The 19,928-nt window shown below is 40.4% G+C and overlaps 1 protein-coding gene across 1 annotated transcript in view; it reads left to right on the forward strand.

The window, feature by feature from the left end:
• The window catches only part of SUCLA2 (succinate-CoA ligase ADP-forming subunit beta), a 41,141-nt gene that overhangs the window by 6,036 nt on the left and 15,177 nt on the right, over positions 1 to 19,928 (forward strand). The window contains exons 3-6 of the mRNA XM_084617463.1: positions 8,303 to 8,402; positions 8,625 to 8,787; positions 13,258 to 13,386; positions 13,869 to 14,007. Of these exons, the coding sequence (XP_084473589.1) occupies positions 8,303 to 8,402; positions 8,625 to 8,787; positions 13,258 to 13,386; positions 13,869 to 14,007 (531 nt within the window). The remainder of the gene's footprint in view (positions 1 to 8,302; positions 8,403 to 8,624; positions 8,788 to 13,257; positions 13,387 to 13,868; positions 14,008 to 19,928) is intronic.

Raw genomic sequence — 19,928 nt, forward strand, 5'->3', positions numbered from 1 at the left:
TTATTCTGTTACCAGCAGTTTTACTATGTTCAGACTTTTTAAATGTTATACAGTATTTCACTTTCCCACTTACAACTACTGCCCAAACAAACATGGTGTATTGTCAGTTGACAGGTAACCTGATCCAATAATGTAATTAGCAACAGCTATGTAATATAAACTGTTTTCCAGCTTCATGTACATTGAGCATGATGCTGCATAGCCTTGTTTTGTATCCAGTGTAATTTTTCAAAGGAAGGATGAAGAATAATTATTTATAGTATTGTAGCACCTAAAAGCGTTAGTCATGAACCAGGATATCCTAGTGCTCAGGCCTATGCATATGGTATGTTGCAAACAGGGCAAATTTCTGAACTGAAGGTTAGGAAGGATGTATAAACACATTTTCCAAATCATGTGATGTGTTAGAGAAAATTTAATTTAAAAAATTAGTTCTCATTTAAAGTAACTTTTAAGATTTCCTTGTGTATTTGGAGTCAGATTTTCTTACTCTTTACTAGAGATAGCAGTAAGACTTTACTTCTGTTAACAATGCAGAACCAACTGATGTACAAAGTACAAGCTGAATTCTGTTTTGTTTCATATATGTACAAAATTGTTAAGTTTAATTTGCAGGACCAATCTCCTCCCATCCTCCCCTCACCCCCTTAAGCCAGTGCAATCCCAGTAAAGACAATGGGGTTGCCAGGCTTATTTTAGGGCAGAACTTGGCCTGCAGAGTCTGTTACTAGCATTATTTCAAACAGAAAAAAAAATCTCTTCACTTTCAAACTAAGCTAACCTGATACAGAATCATTGAGGCACTATGTGAAACATCTCCACTAAAAAACATTCTCCAGTGATTTATTGTGTTTTTGTCTTTCTAGAAATTCCCTCATTCCTCCTAAATAAGCAAATAAATTAATATGCCAAGACATAAAGACAGGGCTTGCCCCTCTCTGAAGTCCCCCCCTCCCCCAATTAATAAACTCTGGATATTCATATATAACAGTACTGGCACCCCATAGATTTTGATCTACTTAGATGCAGCATCTGTTCAGGACATTTAACTTTCAGGCAGCCACTCTTTTCGTCAGTATTCATTGTACCAACTGTCTGAACAATTTCTGATCTTAAGTCCACTGTATTTAAGTACCTTTTTAATGTTGATAAAATCCTAGAGAGATTCGTGGACAGAAATGTTATAACTACTAATGAAAGTGTCTGTTTGCTTTGAAATTTGTAGGTTGCATGGATAGCTTTCCTGTGCTTGAGTACTTGTTTTAATGGAAAGGTATACCAGTATGAGGTAGGGTGTAAATTTAAATCACTGTAGTTTTACAGATATTATTCCAGTATGAGTATCTTTTTTCCATATTAACTTATGTCACTTTGGAAATGTGGCATAAATGGAGTGGGTAGGACCCCAGAGTAAGTGTGTTTTTGTTTTGTAAGTGTGTCCACATGGGCAGTTTCACTGCTATAACTGCAATGGTTTAACTATAGCTGTATAACTAGAAAAAATTTCCCATGTAGACAAGCACTAAGAGAACTACTACTAGAGCCATAAAATTTGAGTAGTAAAAGTAGATGCTCACTTTATATTTAAAGGGGAAAGTATCACTTTATTTTATATTTTAGTGTTTGGAGGCCCCATCAAGGCCTTGTTGTTCTAGGTGTTTATACACCCATAATAAACAGGCCCAGAACTGCCCCAGAAAATTCAGAATCTTAGCATCTGATGGGAGACAACAGATGGATACAGCAAATATGTGGAGAGTGGAATAGGACGAAGTAGTAATACAATTAGAATTTAGTATAAGCAGTGGCTGTATCAAATGACTTCTTGATATTGCACTGACATTTCCTGTTCACTGTAATCTGAGCTACAAGTTCACAATAATTTCCATGGGTAGAAGTGCACTCCTTTAGCAGATGTACAGTTGCACTCCTTACTGTGTAGATGCTAACTGTTGTTACTCTTTACTGGTCACATTATCATATATCCAAGTCTTGCAGAGCACTTATCCCTGGGACTATGCTCCCTGAAACACCTCACACCATTCCTGTGCCTGAACTAACAGCCTGCGTCTGGCTTGCTTGTGGCCCTTCTGGCTGAAATACAGTTTACCACAAACTTGAAAATCACTTAGAACACTGAAACTAGTAGGCTTGAGTGGTGTTCTGACATTGTTTCTTAAAAAGTTTGGTGTTATAGAGTTTACCTGCTGTAGAGCCCAAAAATGTTATGGAACTATGATATGGACTTCCGGCATTGAGGCTTCCAGCTCCCTGTTTCCTAGTCTTGTGTGTTGAGCTAGATAGCTACAGAGCATGTAAATCATGTTCCCTTGCCATTTGCTTTGTAGTACTCTTCAGCAGGACTTTTGTTGCGGCATCTTATTCCACCCCAATTAAAAAGGCAGCAGTAATGCTCTTGCTTTCTTAAACTGAGCCAAAGGTTAAGTGAACCTGTCTTTGTTTTTATTTTATTCAATTCTTCATTACTGTTTTTTGCCCATTTGGGTGGGAGTGTGAGGAGGAGATGACCAAAAACCCTGTTCTAATAGCACTGGTTATCTAACTGAATTGATGATATGCAGTTTTGCAGAATCTCTTAAAATTTGTGATATCGCTACATATGTTCCATTTAATAGCAGGTACACACATAAAATTTTCAAACAAATCAAGACATTTTTACACAATAACTTGTGCAACACCTTTAATCAAGCATGTAAACTCATGCACAGTACTTCTTAAAGAATTACTATTAAAAATGCACTATGCATTAGGTTTTTTTATCTGACAAATCAGTGTATAAGGTCCTGTCCATAAAACATTTTACAAATCTAGCTCAGTGATAATTAGCCAAAAAAATTTAGTCTTGAAGAAGCTGTGGTGTGTTAACCCATTGACTGGACCACCAAGATGCAATCTTCCACACTAACTTATTGCCTTGCAATTAAAATACAGGCTCAATTCTTGAATTATTTGGAGGTTATACCAAAGCTTTCATGCTGTTCAGAAGGTCTGCCTATTCTAAGTTCATTACGGAATCAAATGTAATGTCTTCTCTTAAAAAGATAGTCTCTTCCCCTAAAGAGAATTTGCAAGTACATTAAGTACAGAAATAGAAATGAAAAGAAATGGAGCCAGAAAGTCAAGTTACTGGGGCTGTAAAGTATTAAAACACTGACATTCCCCAGGGTACAATCTGGACTATTGAACATCAGTGCCCCCTTAAGTCTCTAGCCTGGGATGCCTCGTACACTGGCTTGCTGCCAGAACAGGACACCTGGCCTGCTAATAGACAGCCTCCAGCATGTAACTTGCTCCCAGCTACACAGCATTGAGTGCTACTAGCCTAGCCAAACATACATTACTTACACGGCAACACCCACGTATACCCAGTCCCAGCCTTATTCCCCAGAAATGTGCGTCTTGCTCTGCTCTGTATTCTTCTGGACAGTGTAAGCTCATAGTAAGTCTGTCATTCCAACACATTCTGTACCAGCCTTATCTGAAGTAGAGGTTCCCAAACACAATAATTTAAATAAAGTTTTTTTTATGTAGAGAGAAATAGATTTTAAGGATTACAAGGGATAAAGTATAAAAGTCAGAATTGGTTACAAAAGAAATGAAAAGAGAAACACAAGCTACTACCTAAATGAACTTAAAAGCCAAATATCTCTCACCATGAGCTGTAATAGTTCACAGGCTGGATTTTCTTTCAGCCGGTGACCGGTCCCTCTGTTCAATGTGCTTTAAGTATTTGTTGATGCCATAAGCAGAGATGGGAGGAGGAAAGGGGTGATGTGGAGGTCACTGTTTCTTCTTTTTATTTGTTAGAGACTAACAAATTTATTTGAGCAGAAGCTTTCGTGAGCTACAGCTCACTCCATCCGATAAAATGAGCTGTAGCTCACGAAAGCTTATGCTCAAATAAATTTGTTAGTCTCTAAGGTGCCACAAGCTTTCGTGAGCTACAGCTCACTTTATCGGATGGAGTGAGCTGTAGCTCATGAAAGCTTCTGCTCAAATAAATTTGTTAGTCTCTAAGGTGCCACAAGTACTCCTTTTCTTTTTTGCAAATACAGACTAACATGGCTGCTACTTTGAAACATCACTACTGAATCCCTTGAATTGCTTTGAAAATCTCCTCTGTGGTCTGTCAAATTTTGAAACAGCTTGTTATTCTTAAGGAGTGGACAGTGAGGTTATATGTACCAATAACAAATGTCTCAATTTATGTATGTATTATAACTGCACTGTCTACGGTTTTCTTTTAACTTTAATGAAAAATAAACTCATATTCCTCACTACTTATTCACTGCTCATTTGCTGGAAATTTATTGAATCCAAGGCTGATAACTTTCCAGAGTCTAATCCTACTCAAGGGGAGAGAGACTTAAATAAAACCCAACAACTGTAACAAAAATCCAAAACCTGCTTTAGTAAAGAATTCCTCTCTTTAGCAAACATTTCAGAAGGGCAAATACTGCTGGTTCTCTCCACCGCTGCCCCAACATTGTTGCTTAAGTTTGAACAGTTTACTTTCTGCTTATACCTGTAAAGTGGAACATACAAAACTTCTCTGTTCATTTCGTGATCTGCAAACGTGTCCCTTCCAACCTCTTAAGAGAGGACAAAAAAGGTTGTTTGAGTGTTTCTATTTGGAGCTGCTCCCTGTACTTTTTCTGGCTGGCACCAGGCTATGCTGAGGTAGGATATTGACTTTTGTTCTAGTAGGCTAGAAAGAGGGGTTAAAATAGAATTCTAGATATCCAGGATTTGTCTGGTTATATGCAGAAAATCTTTGAGTAAACTTAGTGGCTTAGAGAAAATTAGGCTAATAAATATTGGTGTCAATCAAAAACAATGCCTGAAAACATCTATAGCAGGGGTGGCAAAACTGTGGCTCATGTGGCTTTACCATTAAAGTGCGGCTCGCGGAGCCCACCCTCTTCCCTGCCATTCTTCACCTACCAGACTGCTGGTGGGAGCTCAGGACCTCTGCCTTGCAGCAGGGTGGTGGGGCAGGGGCTTCTGCCCCGCAGAGAGGGAGGTGTCTCGGGGCTTCAGCCCCACCTGGCTCACCTGCTGGGGCTTGGGGCTTCAGCAGGATCTGGGCTGAAGCCCCGAGCCCCGGCAGGTGCACCTCGGCGCTCAAACTTCTGAAGATTGTCGTATGTGGCTTGTGGGGTCAGTAAGTTTAGCTATCTCTGATTTATAGAGAGGCACCTATTGCTTTGCAGATTTGGCTCAGGACTGGGAGTCCAGAAAACTGATTCTCTTCCCAACATTGCCACTGCGTTGCTCTGTGATGTTTGACAAATTGTCCTCTCTCCTGGTTACTGAGTAGCTGAAGAGCTTTGATGTATAGCAGTATTTTTCTACAGTTATCAAAATAGCAAATATACATCTTTCTGAAAATCTTCATAATGAAATGAGTATAACTTCTGATCTTCAAAAAGCCATCCAAGTGGATTTTATCTGTCATGGAAGGATGTCTTTTTTTTTTTTTTTTTGTCCTGCCTTTGTACCTGTTTCTACTTTTCTTTTACCCATGTTACATATGAACTTTTTGGGTCAGTTCTCCGTTAATGTATTCTTTGTAATAGATTGTTTGTATGTTGTAGCGTTTGAGTAGTAGGTCCAGAGGCAGATTAAGAGTTTGTGGGGCCCTGGGCCAGAGCAAGTGGGGGGGCCCCTCCTCCCCCTTCTGACTGCAGTCCCATGGCAGGAGTGCCAGGTGGGGCAAGCCCCTGACCCTGCTCCCTGGCACAAGCGCCAGGCAGGGTGCCCATTTTTCTGTGGGCCCCCTGGACATGGGCCCCATTGGCCCAGTAGCTAATCGATTACTGGGTAGGTCTGTTTTGTTTGCAGATCAGTGTGTAGCAATATCATTGGCCAATGAACATTAATATTTCTATCTGGTGGTTGGTTACCTTATGCTTGACGCTAAACATAAGGCTTGTACAACTGCACGAAGACAGAATAGTCTCATGGAAGGGTAACATGAATAATAAGAGTCTCAAGTATTTCTTGCATGACTTCTATGAAAATATTAGTCTAATCCACTGGTTCTCAAACTGTGGGTCAGGACCCCAAAGTGGGTTGTGACCCCGTTTTAATGGGATCACCAGGGTTTGTTGGGGCCTGGGGCTGAAGCCTGAGCCCTATACTCGGGGCTGAAGCCGAAGCCGAGCCCCACGGTGGGGCTCAGGCATCAGCCCTGGGTGGCGGGGCTCAAGTTACAGGCCCCCCACCTGAGGCTGAAGCCCTTGGGCTTTGGCTCCCCCGCCTGGGGTGGTGGGGCTCAGACAGGCTTAGCCTTTGGTCCCCCTCCTAAGGTCTTGTAGTAATTTTTGTTGTCAAAAGGGGATCACAGAGCAATAAGTTTGAGAACCCCTGGTCTAATCTGCATGACAACCAGTATTCAGTAGATATATAAAATGGAATAGGATTGTGAAGATAATTATCTTGGATGTAAAGGTCATAGTAAGTCTACATGTGCTCACATCTTAACTCGCAAACTCTTCAAATATTTTATACCAAAGAGATTGATAGTGACAGAGAAAATTTAGAGAGAGCTCCTTAGTGTTTTGTTTTTTTTTAAAGTGCTGGATTGGCTACTAGTACTTTTCACTGCATAGTTACCTCAGATTATAACTAGAGTATTGCCCCTAACTTGAGTCCTGTCCAATACCGTGCACAAACTCAACTTGATTATGACTTTTAACTCGAGTTGGCTGGCCTGTTGGATATAGGCTAAAGCTCAGGTTAGCACAACTCAATGGCTGTCATGGCCAGTTTGTTGTATGATAGCAGGATAGTTCAATTTGAGTGCAGGTAGTCTTCCACTGCCTTTCCAAAATTTCTCCCATCACCACCCGGTGTGCCCAGAAAGCATAGACAAGTTCTCCCACAATTCACTGGGGAAAGAATTCATAGATGAGCTTAGCTTATGGCAGCACAAAGAACCCTGGGACATGTCCCCAGAAGGCCAGATTTATGTTACAAAGTTCTGTTGGCTTATCTGTGTTTGGCGAGGGGTGCGTGTGTGTGTGTTGGGGAAGGGGGAGGACCACAACCCTAGCTGACATAGTTAAGCCAGCAAAAGCCCCAGTGGAGACCCTCTTTTGTTAGCATCGCTTATGTCATTTGGGAGATGGTGTTACTATGCCAGCAGAAAAACTTGTTCTGTCTGTATACATTCCATCTATGCTGGGGGTGTCTACCAGTGTAACTATACCAGCAAAGCATTTATAGTGTAGATAAGGCCTTCTTTGTCATCTCTGGGAGGAGGGTGGAACCTGCTTGAAGTATTTGCCCAAAGGTTATGGCTGAGTCTACACTATGCTTTGTATACTATACCAGCAAAATGCTCCAAGTATGGATGCAACTTATACTGGCAAAGCTGTACTTGTATAGCTTTTTCTAGTGTGTCCACCCTCTGAACAGAACAAGCTAGAATTGTAAAAGTATGGATCTGCCAGTACAGTTTTGCCAGTGTAATTGCATCTATGCCAATGGTTTCTTCTCGCAGAAGCATGTCAGTCAGGGGTCACCTCTCTTTGCACCCCGACTGCTATATCATGGCCTACAGAAGTCTGTCATGTAGACATAAAATTGATTTAGGCTGAATTAAGAAGCTTGACAGCCTAAAAGTTATACTACTCATTCTCATGTTCTTCTCACAAAATCTGGTAGATTCATTGAGGCCCTGACTTCTGCCAAGCATTCCAGCACGTGCTTAAGTGGTCTGCTGGATTGGGGCCTTAGTTGATTGCATGAGCGCTACTCATTTGGAAGCTAACTTGAGAAAGTATATCAGTTGTATACTAACGGGCAAGATAGTGCATAGGGTGGATGCATGCTGCTATTCATTCTTTCACACACAAGAAAATACTGGCTGATGATGGCTTGAAAAGTTGTGTTGACATTTAATGATGTAAATAGTACTGAGATCTGAGAGAATGTTAATCCGTTAGATTATGTCAACAAATAATTGAATAATGACTAATTAAACCAAAAGTCAGGTCAGTCATTTTATAAATACAGACTTAGAATGCTGGAATTTGGAATCTTTCTTGAGCTGGAGCTCCTAGATTTGTTTGTACGTCAGCCTGATTTATTTTTTTGTCAAGAGAAAACATTGAGTACTGTAAGTGAGAGTTCTGCCATCTTAGTCTGAATAATCTGTGCTCTATCTTGTGGGAGGGAAATAAACTGAAAATATCCTTGGGTATGCTACTGACTAATTTAGGAATCATAATTGACAAATTCTGGCTTTTTTTTTTTTTTTTTTTTTAAATTCTAGGTTCAAAGGACCTTGTGGTAAAAGCTCAGGTTTTAGCTGGTGGTAGAGGAAAAGGAACCTTTGAAGGTGGCCTCAAAGGCGGAGTGAAAATAGTTTTTTCGTAAGTTGTATTTTTAAATTATCAGGTAAATTGAAAATATCTTCAATCCATTTATATGGCTTGGAATTTGAATTTGATTAAAATGCCTTGTAAACTATGAAGACGTAAACTAGGTAAGAACATATTTTTACTGTAGACTAATATACAGAACTTAAATTAATTCGTTCTCCTCTCTTTACTCAAGCATTTCTCTTGTCACATTCTGAGCTTCTCTTATTCTAGTCCAGAAGAAGCAAAAGAGATTTCCTCCAAAATGATTGGAAAGAAGTTGTTTACCAAGCAGACAGGAGAAAAGGGCAGGATATGCAATCAAGTATTTATCTGTGAGCGCAGATATCCCAGGAGAGAATACTATTTTGCAATAACTATGGAAAGGTCATTTCAAGTGAGTATAGATATAGTGCTCTTAAACTGAATTTGGTATATTGGGAATCGAAAAAATATTACTGCTGTTCTTCACTTGGGTCACATTTGAATTTGAAACTGATTTATAGAGTTGTACATGAACATAACCTTCTGTTTGGTAGCATGACCTTGGATTGCATGCTTTTTAAACACTTCAAATACCAAAGCAATTTGCTGTGGCACAATGCAATTAAATGAATGCTACATAACTGGATATCTGTAGTACTGACATTTCTGAACTGCAGAGTTGATAATTGCAGTGGGATAGAGAAATGATCTAATTTCTGTCTCCTTGACCACACTTAATTTTAAGTGGTTGGGGATTAATTTTAAACATGCAGCCACAGCTGTCTAAAGAATTGCAGAGCAAGGTGACCAAGATTTTAAAAAATGGGTGTCCAGAATCAAGTTTCTGTGTCTGTTCAGACATGTAAGTGACCTGACTTTTAAACCGCTGATAACTGGAGGAATTATATTAGCATCTCCTCCTCCTCCGAGAGAACAAACAAACAAACAAACAATTCAAAAATAGTATATAAACCAGTGGTCTCCAACCTTTTTACGCACAAGATCACCTTTTGTATTTAAGATCAACCCAGGATCTACCCTGCCCCTTCCCTGAGCCTCTGACCCGCTCACTCCATTCCCTCCTCCCTCCATCCATGTCAAGGTCCTGCCACACTCTGAACTCTGGGTTACAGATCTGGGGACCTGCATAAAAGACCCCCTAAGCCAGGGGTGACAAACCTGTGGCTCCGGAGCCACATGCAGATCTTCAGAGGTTAATATGCATCTCCTTGCATAGACACCGACTCCGGGGCTGGAGCTACAGGTGCCAACTTTCCAAAGCTCACTGTTCAACCCCTGCTTCTGCCACAGGCACTCCCCCACTTCACCCCTTCCCACCCAATTCCCTGAGCCTGCTGCGCTCTCTCTCTCTTCTCCTCACCTCTAGAGCCTCCTGCATCCTGCGTGATGGGAGGGCAGGCACTGATGGGCAGGGCGGCTGGCAGGCGGGGTTGGGGAGCTGATGGAGACTGCTGACATAATATTGTGGCTCTTTGGCAATGTACATTGGCAAATTCTGGCTCCTTTGCAGGCACAGGTTGGACACCCCTGTCCTAAGCTTATATTCTACCAGCTTAGGTTAAAAACTTCCCAAAGGCACAAATTCCTTTCCTTGCCCTTAGACGGTATTGCTGCTGCCACCACCAAGTGATTTACACAAATTTCAGGGAAGGATCACTTGGAATCCCTATTCCCCCCCAAGCCCCTTCACCCCCTTTCCTGGGGAGGCTTGAGAATAATACATCAACCAATTGGTTAGCAATGTGAGCACAGACCCGACCCTTTGTCTTCAGGACACTGAAAATCAATCAGGTTCTTAAAAGAAGAACTTTATTTATAAAGAAAAAGTAAAAGAATCATGCCTGCAGAATCAGGATGGAAAGTAACTTTACAGGGTAAATAAAAAGATTTAAAACACAGAGGATTCCCCTTTGGCTCAGCTTCACAGTTACAAAAACAGGAATAAAACTACCTATGTAGCATAGGAAAGTTTACAAGCTAAAACAAAAGGTAACCTAAAGCATTTCCTTGCCTACTTACAGTTTCTGTGGTTTTAGATCTATTATTCCAAGTATGTTTTCAGGAGATGTTGTACCTGCTTGGCTTCTCTCTCCGCTTGGAGAGGGAACAACAAAGAGAGAGCACAAACAAAACCTTCCCCGCCCCCAGATTTCAAACTATCTTCTTTCCTCATTGGTCCTTCTGGTCAGGTGCCAACTTGGTTATTTTACCTACTTAACCCCTTACAGGTAAGGTGATTTAGTACAGCTGCCACGGAGGGATTTTATGCTACCCGTCTCTATATTTATGACAGGGGCTAAGGCAGGCTCCCTGCCTGCCCTGGCCCCATGCCGCTCCCTGAAGTGGCTGGCATGTGTCTGCAGCCTCTGCTGTTTAGGCTCTTCCTATTTAATTTCTGAACACTTAGAAGCATTCCTTGAAGGAATCTGTGTAACTCTGGTTCTGTAGGTGCCCAGTTCTTAATTTTATAGAGGAAATGTGTGCAGCAAATTTTCTTTGAGTTAGCTGATTTGTCTAGTAAGTATTTCACATTTTGTGAAATAAATCTCGTAACTTATCTGAGATATGAATGAAATTAATGAATCATCATGGCTTCACTCCAGGAAAGAAGATAGCTTCTGGTCTCTAGAGGACTGAATCAAATTTAGAAGCAGTATAGATATGGGATGAGCATTAAACTTAAAATTACACTAGCCCAATGAGGGTGACGTGTAATTCTGTGGTGGTGATCCATTGCAGCGTTTACTCTAGCAAAGCTCCTTATTTTTTATCTTAAGGATACTGATGCTCCTGGAGACATCGGGGTGTGTGTGTGTGTGTGTGTGTGTGTGTAGAGTTGCAGCTGAGTCCTGCACAAACTGTAGAACTGTCCAGTTGGTGATGTGTGCACCAGAGCTATCTTCTCCCCAGGTTACGACGTTCTGCTAGGCTTATTTCTGTTGGGAGTACAAAGTACAACTACATCATTAAAGCTCAGAGCTGGAGCAGATGGCCTCTGCCAGCTTCCTTGGTTGGTGCAATAATGCTAGAAAGCCCGCAGAGAGGATGGTTCAGTAAATTCCGTAGATCACTCTCTCACTTACAATGTTATAAGAACTTTTTTGGAAACAATTCTGCTCTCTGATTTAGAATTTGTATGCAAATCAGGCATAGTGGGTGAACTGGTAAATGTCTAACTTGTATTCTATCTACTCCTTTTTCCCCCTGCTCTTCCTCTTAGGTTCAGGGGCCTCTTCCTTTTCATAGGAAACTGTCCAATATTTCAGTCTTAATTAATTAATTGAGTAATTCACATCTCACAGTTTATATGGCAACTTCCACCTTCTGTGTGTGTGTGTGTATATATATATCTTCTTACTATATGTTCCATTCTATTCATCCAATGAAGTGGGCTGTAGCCCATGAAAGCTTATGCTCTAATAAATTTGTTAGTCTCTAAGGTGCCACAAGTACTCCTGTTCTTTTTATGTTGACAGGGTTACTGTCAACTGTTGCTAATTATTTTATTGCTTATAAATTTGTGGACTCTTGTTTTTTGGACAAGAATTCTCCTAGTGATTGAGTCTCGGCACCTAATTAACACCATACATGTTTTCCTAGACGTGTAAGAATTTAAAATAAAAAACCCCAAATGTGACGATTCTGTGGTGTATATCATGCATTCTGATAGTGTCAAACTTTGCTTCAAAAAATAAAACCCTACCAGGCAGAAGCAGCTGAAGGAGTGAAATGTACTTGTCATGTCTTAAGCAGAACCAATACTAACTTTTAGGCTCTAACGATACTGAGTTGCAATTATGCCTGAAAGTTTTCAAAAGCACTTGCAGCTCTCCTTGCAGCTGCATTCAGTATATAGTTTTCAAAATATTAAGAAATGGTTCTAGAACCTTTCTTTTGGAAGAAGGGCATCCAATATGATTTTCTTTTTATTAAAAAAAAAAAAAAAAGCCTGTCCACTACAGCAACAACCATGCTTTCTACAACTGTAATTGCACTTACACTTCTGAAGTATGGTTTTTTTTAAACCCTACTTATGTGCTCATTGGAAGTACTGACTTAATAGTCTAGCAAGTGGAAGTCTCTCATTATGCATGCAACAAGTACTGTATGTGTAGTGACAGTGAATGATGGTTGACTCAAACATGCCTCAACCCTGAACTTGATGGACCGTTTCCAGGGTCCTACGATTGTTCAGTCTCCATGCCCATTGAGTTTTTGGTGCCTCTGTTGGGATTAATTGTGAAAGTGCCTTTTTGACACATTTTATGCACTGTGAAATGGTATTGACGCCACTAAACTCATGTCACTGAACAGTGAAACACTGTGTGACAAGTTTTCAGAGTGGTTATAGTTATCAAGGCTTATGAACCACTGTGAATAGGAATAAAGTGCAACAACTATTGCAAATGGCTGTGCAGACCTAGATTTATCTTCAGAGGCTGGAGTGTGGTAAACTATGAAGAAAATGAAGGTTGTTCTCTGTTCACTGACAGCATAACCCAAAGAAGGGATACACAGGATATGATGTACCATTGCATTACTGCCTTTTTCTGTCCTAACTTTAAGCCAGTATGGTATGTTCTTCCCACAGTATAAATAGTGATATTAACATACGAAAAGTTTCCTTTTGATATAAGGGTTTAGAGTTGGAAAATTTCTTTGGTCATCGTATAACATAAGTCTTGTATAAGTATCTTGAATGAAAAGATAGCAACAGTAAGAGAATAAAAGACAACTTTAGTGGATTGCCAAAAGCCAAGAATCTAATACTGAGCACAAGAGGCTCTTTGAAATATTTGTGGAAAGAATTAAGATAGTGAATTATACAAAAGTCTTACATTTACTTTTTCTCTTTCTTTAGGGTCCTGTACTTATAGGCAGTTCTCATGGTGGTGTTAACATTGAAGATATTGCTGCAGAGAGTCCTGATGCGATAATTAAGGAACCCATTGATATTGTGGAAGGCATCAAAAAGGAACAAGCTGTCAGGGTACTAGAGAGTACATTTCCACACAATCATAGTTAGAGGGAGTTTTGCTTTTGAAAATATACTTAATAAATTTTATACAGTCTTTTGGCTGATTAAAGAAAACTGACCCTTCCAAACAATTATTACTAGATATTTTAATGTACTGTTTAGATTACAATAAAGAATGTAAATCTAGCTCCAGATGTGGGTACTTAAATTAGGCTGGTGTATAGCCTGGCAGCCTTAATTTCACTGTCCCTTGTAGGATCAATGCAATTGACTGTTTTTAAAAAACAGAAGCAAGGAGACATTCCCTGCAGGGTAGGTGAAGTTCTGTAGCTACAGGCTAGATTTGTATAGTTGTGTTATAATAATATATATACAGGTTTTTTTTAATATATATATATATAAGTTGTGAGGTTCCTAAATTTTAACCATAATTCAAGATTTTAATGTCTAATGTTATAAACTGATGACCAGAAAACTTTGTTTTTTACTTTCAGTTGGCCCAGAAAATGGGATTTCCCCCTAACCTGCTGGATGAAGCAGCAGATAATATGATCAAGATATATAATCTCTTTATGAAATACGATGCCACCATGGTAGAAATAAACCCTATGGTAGAAGATGCATCAGGAGTTGGTAAAGTACCTTCTTTATAGAATTTTTTTAAATGGGCAGTTTGAATCTGTACAAAGCCTGTTGTCTGATATAGGGGTTCTGCTAAAGTTTCTCCAACTATATACAGTAAGAGGATTTAGGACTTTAACACGGTACTTTGGAAAGTGTATTAAAACTGATGGTGGCACCTAAACATCTGCAAGCATATTCAGCAGGGCTGTGGAGGGATTAAAAAGATTAATCGTGCGATTAAACAATAATAGAATACTATTTATTTAAATGTTTTGGGATGTTTTCTACATTTTCAAATATATTGATTTAAGTTACAACACAGAATACAAAGTGTACAGTGCTCACTTCATACTATTATTTTGATTACAAGTATTTGGACTGTAAAAAAAAAAAAAACAAACAAACCAAAATAAATAGTATTTTTCAGTTCACCTGATAGAAGTATTGTAGTGCATTCTCTTTATCATGAAAGTTGAACTTACAAATGTAGAATTATGTAAAAAAACCCAACTGCATTCAAAAACAAAACAATGTAAAATTTTAGAGACTGTAAGTCCACTCAGTCCAACTTCTTGTTCAGCCAATTACTTAGACAAACAAGTGTGCTCACATTTGCAGGACATAATGCTGCCTGCTTCTTGTTTACAATGTCACCTGAAAGTGAGAACAGGCATTTGCATGGCACTGTTGTAGCCGGTGTTGCAAGATATTTATGTACCAGATGAGATAAAGATTCATATGTCCCTTCATGCTTCAACCACCATTCAGGGGACATGGTCCATGCTGATGACTGGTTCTGCTCGATGATAATCCAAAGCAGTGCAGACCAGTGCATGTTCATTTTCATTATCTGAGTCAGATGCCACCAGCAGAAGGCTGATTTTCTTTTCTGGTGGTTCGGGTTCTGTTTCTGCATCGGAGTGTTGCACTTTTAAGACTTCTGAAAGTGTGCACCACACCCGGTCCCTCTCAGATTTTGAAAGGCACATCAGGTTCTTAAACCTTGGGTTGAGTGCTGTAGCTATCTTAAGAAATCTCACATTGGTACTGTCATAAATATAAAGGGAAGGGTAAACCCCTTTAAAATCCCTCCTGGCCAGAGGAAAAATCCTCTTATCTGTAAAGGGTTAAGAAGCTAAAGGTAACCTCGCTGGCACCTGACCAAAATGACCAATGAGGAGACAAGATACTTTCAAAAGCTGGGAGGAGGGAGAAAAACAAAGAGTCTGTGTCTGTATGATGCTTTGGCCGGGGACAGAACAGGAATGGAGTCTTAGAACTTAGTAAGTAATCTAGCTAGGTATGTGTTAGATTATGATTTCGTGAAATGGCTGAGAAAATAGTTGTGCTGAATAGAATGACTATCCCTGTCTGTGCCTTTTTTGTAACTTAAGGTTTTGCGTAGAGGGATTCTCTGTGTTTTGAATCTAATTACCCTGTAAGGTATCTACCATCCTGATTTTACAGAGGTGATTCCTTTACTTCTATTATATTTCTTGTAAGAAAACTGAATGCTTTTCCATTGTTCTAAGATCCAAGGGTTTGGGTCTGTGGTCACCTATGCAAATTGGTGAGGATTTTTACCAAACCTTCCCCAGGAAGTGGAGTGCAAGGGTTGGGAGGATTTTGGGGGGAAAGACGTATCCAAACTACGTTTCCCAGTAAACCCAGATAAAGTTTGGTGGTGGCAGTGGAAATCCAAGGGTAAAAGAATTTTGTACCTTGGGGAAGTTTTAACCTAAGTTGTTAAAAGTAAGATTAGGAGGTTTTCATGCAGGTCCCCACATCTGTACCCTAGAGTTCAGAGTGGGGAAGGAACCTTGACAGGTACCTTCTGCGTGTTTTGTCAAATCTGCAGTGAAAGTGTTCTTAAAATGAACAACGTGCTGGGTTGTCATCTGAAACCGCTCTAACATGAAATATATGGCAGAATTCAGATAAAACAGAGCAGGGGACATACAATTCTCCCCCAAGGAGTTCAGTTACAAATTTAATTATGCATTATTTTTTTTAATGAGTGTCATCAGCATGGAAGCATGTCCTCTGGAATGGTGACCAAAACATGAAAGGGGTACGTGAATGTTTAGCATATCTGCCACGTAAATAACCTTGCAATGCTGTCTACAAACATGCCATGCAAATGCCTGTTCTTACACTCTGTTGACATTGTAAAGAAGGAGGTAACATTATCTCCAGTAAATGTAAAAAAAAAAAAAAAATTTTGTCTGAGCAGTTGGCTGAACAAAGAAGTGGACTTACAGGCGCTAAAGTGGACTTACAGGCGCTAAAGTGGACTTACAGGCGCTAAAGTGGACTTACAGGCGCTAAAGTGGACTTACAGGCGCTAAAGTTTTACATTGTTTTGTTTTTGAGTGCAGTTACTTGACAAAAAAAAATTTATATTTGTAAGTTGAACTTTCATGACAAAGATTGCATTACAGTACTTTTATGAGGTGAATTGAAATACTATTTTATCATTTTTATAGTGCAAATATTTATAATATACGTTTTAATTTCAGTTACAACACAGAAAATATATATGAAAATGTAGAGAAATATCCAAAAATATTTATTAAATTTCAATTGATGGTCTATTGTTCAACAGTGTGATTAAAACTGTGATTAATCGACAGCCCTAATATTCAGCACTGGATCTGGGAGCCCACTACCTGGAGTGAATTCTATGCAAATTACGGGGGCTGGCTTCAAATTTCTCTAATGCTTTTTGGAATTTTCTTTCATCATAAACATGGACTGCAATATTCATGCTAATGCCCTATATATTTAGATGTTCAAATCAGTTTTTGAATAGTAGTTAAGGTGGGATTTAAAGTAGTTTATGTGAAATATTTGTGCTGTAAACACACATTCTCAGAGCATACAAAACTAGTTGACCATTCTGCTACTACTGAATGCATCCTAATTGTGCTTGCATGGTAATCCATAAAGGCAGCTAAGGCTTAACATTCAGATGGAGATTGACACTGGTGATATAACAAGCTTTGGTAGCTATAAGCTATAAGAATCCGCATTTTTTTTCTGAGAGAGGAACAAGAATGAAGTTGCATTCAATTGTGTACAATAATAGCTTTTCCTCTTGGAAAGAATCCAAGCTTTTGTAATTCCTTAACTACAAATTTATCTTATTTCCCTTTGGTTTAACTCTTTAGACCAAGATTTTAAGAAGCGACTGCACTTTTGTGTGCCCAACTTGAAGTACATTGAAAGGGCAATTTTCAGACATTAGGCCCTTTTTGAAAATCGGACAGTCGAAGATTTTTTTCAAAATACTGAGCAACCCAAAATACTAGTGACTTCTGACTCTTCATCCTAGACACTGAAGGAAGTGTAATGTCTTAACCCCACTTCCTTGCCAAACCTACTGTAAGTGCTTGACAGACATTATGCTCTTTAGAGTTAGCTGCCAACCTCTTATTTTGCCAGCAGTAGATACTCTCTCGATGCCCAAACACAGATAACTAAATCCAAAAGATTTTCTTTTCTGAGTTTGGCTTGTTCCTTAATTTAGAAATCCTACTCTGAAGACACTACAGACATGGGTGTAGTTTGGGGGAACGGGGTGTTCCCTCCCAAACTGCAAGCCTTGGGTAGGTGTATAATTTGTCCCCCCCAATGCGCAGCCCCATTGGCCTGACTGGAGCTGTCCCCCTCTCCCCCCCATATAGAAGTCAAGCTACGCCTATGACTACAGGATACCCAGGAAATGAAGTTTTTAATCAGATGTAGATTAATTTAAACTCTCCTCTTTGAAATAAAACTGTATCTCAAAAATCAGTGTATAAAAGTATTGCTTTTTTAGAGGATATTTCTTCAGTTTTGACTTTGTAGCGATTAAGAATAGCTGCCTTAAAGGCAACTGATGGTCTTAGCATTTTGGACTTGTTCAGACAGCCTAAATTCAGATACAACAAAGGTTAAATTATAGCTATATTTCCTTCACCCAAAGCTTCTTACAGCATTTCATGCAGTTTCTTGGTGTGTAGTTAAGTTATAATGAAAACACTGTCTTAATTTGGAAACGTAGTTTAAATAACAACTAATTATAGTCTTTTCAGTAGAGTTCTACAGTTAGATTGAGTACTTGCACCTTCTTTCTGTTTCTCATTTGTCTTAACTTTTCCCAGTGTCTGTGATGGTGGTGTGAAAGTACAGCTACACACTTGAAGTGTCTTTCAGACACTACAGGTTTGTTTTGTTGTTAGTAAGTATTGTCTTTTGAAATCTGGTGGAATGTTGTAGGTATCGGCACATCTCTACTGTTCCTCCTTTAAACATTTTCAGTATTAGGGTACATCTACAGTACGAAATTATTTCAAATTTATTCTATTTGAATTTTCGGAAGCGATTTTATGTGTTCGGTCTCCTATGTCCCCACTAAAGCGAGTGAATTCGGCGGAGTGTGTCCATAGCACCAAGGCTCGCATCGAATGTTGGAGTGGTGCACTTTGGGTAGCTATCCCACAGTTCCTGCTGCCCATTGGAATTCTGGGTTAAGCTCCCAGTGCATGATCGGGCAAAAACATTCTCGCGGGTGTTTCTGGGTGTGTGTTGTCTGTCGCTCCTCCCTTCGCGAAAGCTATGGCAGACGATCGTTTTGCACCTTTTTGGCGTGTAGACGCCATACCGCTTTCAGCTGATGGTGCACCGCTGCTCTCCTGCTACTATGAATCCACCTCGCATTTTCTCTCGTCTTCCTATGTAATCTCTAGTATCTACTCTTTCTCTTCCTCATCGAACGCTTCCACTGCCAACTCTGCTTGGCCATTGTGAACCGAGCAGCACAGCTTCCACCACCAACTCTGCTCTACCACTCTTGCCGCGCTACCAAGCTTCTCCATGTTGTCTGTCCTGGGCTTCCGCCTCCATGAAAGCTACAGAAGACAACCATTTCCCGCCTTTTTTCAGCTATCGTGAACTGAACAGCACCTCTTCCGCTGCCACTCTGCTCTCCTATGTTTTGCGCCCTTTTTCCAGGATTACCCATGCAAGCGCCACAGCCATGGAGCCCACTCAGATCTCCGCTGCAGTTTTGACCATTGTAAATACCTCGCGCATTATCCAGCAGTATGTGCAGTACCTGCAAAACCGGGCAAGGAAGCAACGACAGCGTGATTACTATACTGATGAGGACATGGACACAGACATTCCTAGAAGCACGGCATGTGGCGATTGGGAGATCATGGTGGTGTTGGGCCAGGTTCATGCTGTGGAACGCCAATTCTGGGCCCGGGAAACAAGCGCAGACTGGTGGGACCGCATAGTGTTGCAGGTATGGGATGATTCCCAGTGGCTGCGAAACTTTCATATGCACAGGGCCACTTCCATGGAACTTTGTGACTTGCTGTCCCTTGCCCTGAAGCACAAAGACACCAAAATGAGAGTAGCCCTCACAGTTGAGAAGTGAGTGGCCATAGCCCTATGGAAGCTTACAACGCCCGACAGCTACCGGTCAGTTGGGAATCAGTTTGGAGTGGGCAAATCTACTGTGGGGGCTGCTGTGTTGCAAGTAGCCAACGCAATCATTGACCAGCTGCTATCAAGGGTAGTGACTTTGGGAAATGTGCAGACCATTGTGGATGGCTTTAATGCACTGAAGTTCCCTAACTGCGGCGAGGCGATAGATGGAACGCATATCCCTATCTTGACCCCGGAACACCGAGTGCGGCCAGTACATAAACCGCAAGGGGTACTTTTCCATGGTGCTCCAAGCACTGGTGGATCACAAGGGACGTTTCACCAACATCAGTGTGGGATGGCCAGGAAAGGTGCATGATGCTCACATCTTCAGGAACTCTGGTCTGTTTGCACAGCTGCAGGAAGGGACTTACTTCCCAGACCAGAAAATTACTGTTGGGAATGTTGAAATGCCTATAGTTATCCTCGGGGACCCAGCCTACCCCTTAATGCCC

The sequence above is a fragment of the Lepidochelys olivacea genome, assembly GCF_965140295.1.
Source record: "Lepidochelys olivacea isolate rLepOli2 genome assembly, chromosome: 1".
In the NCBI taxonomy this organism is placed as follows: domain Eukaryota; kingdom Metazoa; phylum Chordata; order Testudines; family Cheloniidae; genus Lepidochelys; species Lepidochelys olivacea.